Source organism: Sinocyclocheilus grahami, unplaced genomic scaffold, assembly GCF_001515645.1.
Source record: "Sinocyclocheilus grahami isolate Dianchi unplaced genomic scaffold, SAMN03320097.WGS_v1.1 scaffold899.1, whole genome shotgun sequence".
In the NCBI taxonomy this organism is placed as follows: domain Eukaryota; kingdom Metazoa; phylum Chordata; class Actinopteri; order Cypriniformes; family Cyprinidae; genus Sinocyclocheilus; species Sinocyclocheilus grahami.
The window spans coordinates 250,668-255,900 of NW_015506078.1; the positions used below are offsets into that span (position 1 = coordinate 250,668).

Here is a 5,233-nt window from a genome sequence, read left to right on the forward strand (position 1 = left end):
TAGGCTGGATTTGTCCAGGGCCGAATTTTAACCCCAGTCCAGCCCTGTACCCGTCACTACACAACAAATAATGGCGTGGCGGGCGCACTGGTTTCCTTTGCATTGAAGCAATAACGAAAAATAAAACAATGCCTGAAGACTCACACCGTGTCTACACCAGATGCGACAAAATACTATAGAACCCATTATAATCGGTGATGCGGCCTACACTGGATGTGGCACAGCACAGCACGACAAATCCCCGACAGTAAACTGATGCCTCGTTCTATTTATGACGTAGGCCTACTGTTTGACAAAGTACAAATGATTTGCAATGGTCACTTTGTCGCATCCAATGTGGACAGCCTCAAGCTGTTGGCTTACCTCCGGCCTTTTTTATGAATGGCCGGTAACTTAAAAATTTAGTAGCCAAATTGGCTGGTGAGTGAAAAAGTTAATTTCAAACCCTGATTAAAGCCAATCACACACACGAGTCTGTTGAGCTTATGAATGCAATGGGTAATCAGACATTCAGATGAGTCATCGCTGAAACGCGGTGTTTTGTTCACTTGCTCGCTGACTGTGCAGATGCGCGTATGAATGCAAGTAAGATATTCATTTCACAGAGTAAACAGCATCAGTGATTTAAATGGGAGTTTTTGAGAGTGCCTGAACTCTGGCTAGACTGAAGTGAAAATGTTCTTTGCTCTCTGTAAAATGAAAATGTTATAGCCTAATATAGTAACTTACAATATTGTTATTAAATTCACATTAAATACAAAGTCTGTCGTACATACATACACTACCAGTCAAACTTTTTTTGAACAGTAAGAGAACCAATAAAAAAAGATCCAAAGATCAGCATTTATCTGAAATAAAAAGCTTTTGTAACATTATAGACTACATATACCATTCAAAAGCTTGGAGTCAGTATATTTTTTTCCCTTGGGAAATGATAGAAATTAATACTTTTATTTAGCAAGGATGCTTTAAATTGATCAAAAGTGACGATAAAGACATTTATAATGTTACAAAAAATTATATTTCAAGAATTCAGAATTCTATTTCAGTTCAGAAGCTGTTCTTCTGAACTTTCTCTTCATCAAAGAAACCTGAAAAAATTATACTCCGCTGTTTTCAACATAATAATAATAAATGTGTTTTGAGCAGCAAATCAGAATATTAGAATGATTTCTGAAGGATCATGTGACTGGAGTAATGATGCTAAAAATTCAGCTTTGAAATCGCAGAATAAATTAAATTTTAAAATATATTCTAATAGAAAACAGTTATTTAAAATAACATTTTGCTGTATTTTGGATCAAATAAATGCAGGCTTGGTGAGCAGAAGAGAATTCATTAAAAAACTGATATATATGTATATATATATATAGATAAATACAGCATTTATATCATTTTAACATTTAAATACATTACGGTCTACATTAAAACTCGTTTAACGAATATTTTAGAACATCAAAAGTAGGGCTGTCAATCGATTACAATTATTAATCTGATTAATCACATCCTTTTTCTGTGATTAATCGCACACTTCATGAAATTAAGCATAGACCATTTCTTTTTAGTCTTAGTCCCGGGCTAAAATGTCCTTGTTAGTTTTTAACCTGAAGTATTTTAGTCAAGTTTTAGTCCAAGAAAACCTGAAGTATTTTAGTCTAGTTTTAGTTCATGAAAACTTGACATTTTAGCAATAAGATTATTATTAATTAACCGTACAGCAGTATTAATTTTGGCAGCCATTTTTTATTGAGTCTTACTCAAATGTACATTTTAGTTATCATATTTAGACAACCTTGTCCTGTTTTTGTTTATTCAATTAAATGTATGAGCATTTTAGTTAGGTTTTTTTAGTCAATGAAATCTTAGTCACATTTTCGTCATTCTGTATAATTGTTAAACTGATAAAAATAGTTTTTTTCTCAAAATTATAATCGTAATAATTGTTGTCATTTGAGAAATTTACTTTTGCATTTCAGGTATTGCACTTTCTCCAGTAAGCGCAAATCAATAGAATGTGGTGTATTTTACCTCATCTAGTGTACTGATTTATTATAGGCTTTTTATTATATAAATCAACACCAAAGACTTGTGCAATCTCTCTGTCTACATTATGAAAACAGCTTAAACAAACAAAAAATATTATAACAGTGAAAGTCCCAGTAATTCCACTAATTCCATAATTGCAATAGTCTATTTCTCTATTAAAACAACAGCGGTTGAGTAAGTGTATTTATTCAGCGATCACAATCACAAACAATACAGTGAGATCTCATGACAGAACACAGACTGGCTGAATGACGCTTTCATTTAGATGCTAAACTCCAGCATCTTTGTTTTTCAGATCATCGGCGGCGGCGCTTCCGCAATGAGGAGAGAGCGTGTGCGCATGGCCAGATTGTTTCAAATAAGCAAAACACACCGGGCAGAAAATGTATCAATGTAACAGCGAAGCTCTGATTCGGGAATTAGAACTCTTGATATCTGGCAACCATACTCATGAAAGCTCACATAGTAGAGGCGTGTAGAGCAGTCTGCAGTAACATTGTGTCTCCTTTTTTGACGAAAATAAAAAGAGGTTTTTGGTTAAGTTTTTATCTTTTTGAATACCGAAATTGCATGTTGATATAGTCTTAGTTATCGTTTATTGACCTTATTGTCGTCTTATCTTAGTCATGGGAAAAAAGCTCGTCAACGAACATTTTTCGTCATAGTCTTCATTAACGAAATTAACACTACTGTGCATAAATACAATGTGTGATCAGTGCATCGAGCACTCATACACGCATTATTATAACGGACTCCCGCGTGCTTACTGTACGACTCCTGTACTCCACCGCAATCGTCTTTACCTTGATTGCAGTCTTCATCCATCAAAACTTTACTAGCGAGACTGGTTATCCAGTCGAGAATCCGTAGTTTGCATCTCATCTGGCCATACAGTGGTGGGATGTGTTGACAATCTGTTCAGTCTGTACTTCATACACAGCGCGGCGTGTGACGTGTGAGGGCTCGTGCTCTTCAGAGACAATCACAGAATATGACAGAGCTCGTGTTTAAAAGCCAAACACACTGGAATGAATAATTCACTGAAAACACAACCCGAGTCTCTGTTCTCTCTGCAATCTCTGTACAAACTGTACAAATGACAACAATAAACCAAAGTAGCAACATTTAAATGACTCCTCATTTATGTACATTTAGTTTTTTTAACTGTAAGATAAAATGTAGGTCTGGGGAGTAAATTAATAGTTTACCAAAAAAATTAAAATAATGAAAATTGTTGAAAATGTACTTCCTCTCAGGCCACCAAAGATACTGAGCAAATGGTGTAATGCTAAATTCCTCCAAATCTGTTCCAATGAAGAAACAAATTCACCTACATCATGGATGGCCTGAGGGGGAGTACATTTTCAGCAGATTTTCATTTTTGAGTGAACTATTTCTTTAAAATAGGCTAATGGGTACAAAATATATATATTTTTATTTCAGTAATTCAATCCATGTAATATGTATATTAGAACTGTACAAATAACAACAATAAACCAAAGTAGCAACATTTAAATGACTCCTCATTTATGTACATTTAGTTTTTTTAACTGTAAGATAAAATGTAGGTCTGGGGAGTAAATTAATAGTTTACCAAAAAAATTAAAATAATGAAAATTGTTGAAAATGTACTTCCTCTCAGGCCACCAAAGATACTGAGCAAATGGTGTAATGCTAAATTCCTCCAAATCTGTTCCAATGAAGAAACAAATTCACCTACATCATGGATGCCCTGAGGGGGAGTACATTTTCAGCAGATTTTCATTTTTGAGTGAACTATTTCTTTAAAATAGAGGTCCTTGGAAATTTGTCAATAGAGCACAAACAGTCCACATCTGGTTGACTGAACCACAGAGTGAAAGGGGTAGGACACCATCAAAAATGTGATATTCCTTGATGCGTCTGATGGCCCTCTCCACATGTATCCTCAAGCGGGCAATCTCTTGGGTATGTGTAATTTCATATTTACTGAATTGTCCGCTTGGCCCTGTGAAAGCTGGGGTTACAAGACTGACATTGATGTCAGCAAGGAGGTCTTTGATAAGAAAGCCCTTATCAGCCATTACTTCATCACCTGGCTCAAGCAGTTTCAGAATGCCTGACTCTTTGGTGATTTCCTTGTCAGAGATGGAGCCTGTGTATAGGTTGCTTACAAAGCTAACCGTCCCAAAGGGTGTGATGCCAATCAGGGATTTCAAAGTTGTGCTTACCTTGTAATGAGAGTATGTCATGGTGTTCAGAACTTTTGAACTTGCTGCTTGAATATGGATCTCAGTACAATCTAGCACAACACGTGTTTTTGGAAAGGTCTTCTTGAAGCAGGGTGGCATTAGCTCATCTACAGCCTCTCTACTTGGCCATACTGGTAGTGTACCAAGCATGAAATACAGGTAGTTAGCCCAAGTTATACATATCCTGCTGACTGTGGCCTTTGAGATATTAAACCTCACTGCTAAATCTGCGGAAAGAAGCCCCTGCCTCATACAGCAGAGAAATAAGAAAAACTGGTCAAAAAGTTTTGATGTCTTGAGCCTGAAAGCCAGCAGTTACAGTCTGTTCTGTTTTATTAAGTCTTTGCATTGAGTCCATCTCACCAGAGACTGTGCTGTAGGTTGAAGAGACTGGTAGAGTGCTTTGAGGGTTTCATCATCTTTACATCCGGTGTAAAACATGATCAGCTTGGGCTCACATTGGAATCTTTGTAGACAAAACTGCTTAAATGTTCATTTTCTTTTATCAGACGAGCAATCTCCTTTTGTGCTGCATTCTGCTGCTCTTCAGTGGAAGGAGATGTTTCCAGGTAATCATGATCTTGCAGTGCCACAAAACCACTGTTAGATCTGTTTTAGGATAGAAGAGACAAAGAAAAAAATGATGAAGACCAAAAATAAGTATCAAGGTTGTTAATGTGTAGGTTTACACAAATTTTCATCAATCTGAATAAATCCGATTTCAGATTCTGAAAGTTGTTTATATGAACCCTAAATTTGTATCTGGTTCACACAGATCTTATAAAAGGGCTCTAGTAAACATTCATCCCAGCACTGTGCATGTGTGCAAGGTATTTGAGCTATCAATCCCATTACTAACAGATTATTTGGGTGTATGTAAATGTAGCAATTGAGTCATTATGCAGCAACTATCATGCCTATATAAGACATCTTTCACTCTGTTGGCATTAGATAGA

The 5,233-nt window shown here is 36.0% G+C and overlaps 1 protein-coding gene across 1 annotated transcript; it reads right to left on the reverse strand.

Moving 5' to 3' along the window:
* Positions 1 to 3,774: 3,774 nt before the first annotated feature.
* LOC107563939 (uncharacterized) lies at positions 3,775 to 4,718 on the reverse strand. Its single transcript, XM_016248925.1, has 2 exons — positions 4,641 to 4,718; positions 3,775 to 4,520 (listed from the first exon to the last, which is right to left on the reverse strand). Exons 1-2 carry the CDS (start codon positions 4,716 to 4,718, stop codon positions 3,831 to 3,833), a joined length of 768 nt encoding a protein of 255 aa, XP_016104411.1. The 3' UTR covers positions 3,775 to 3,830.
* Positions 4,719 to 5,233: the final 515 nt, after the last annotated feature.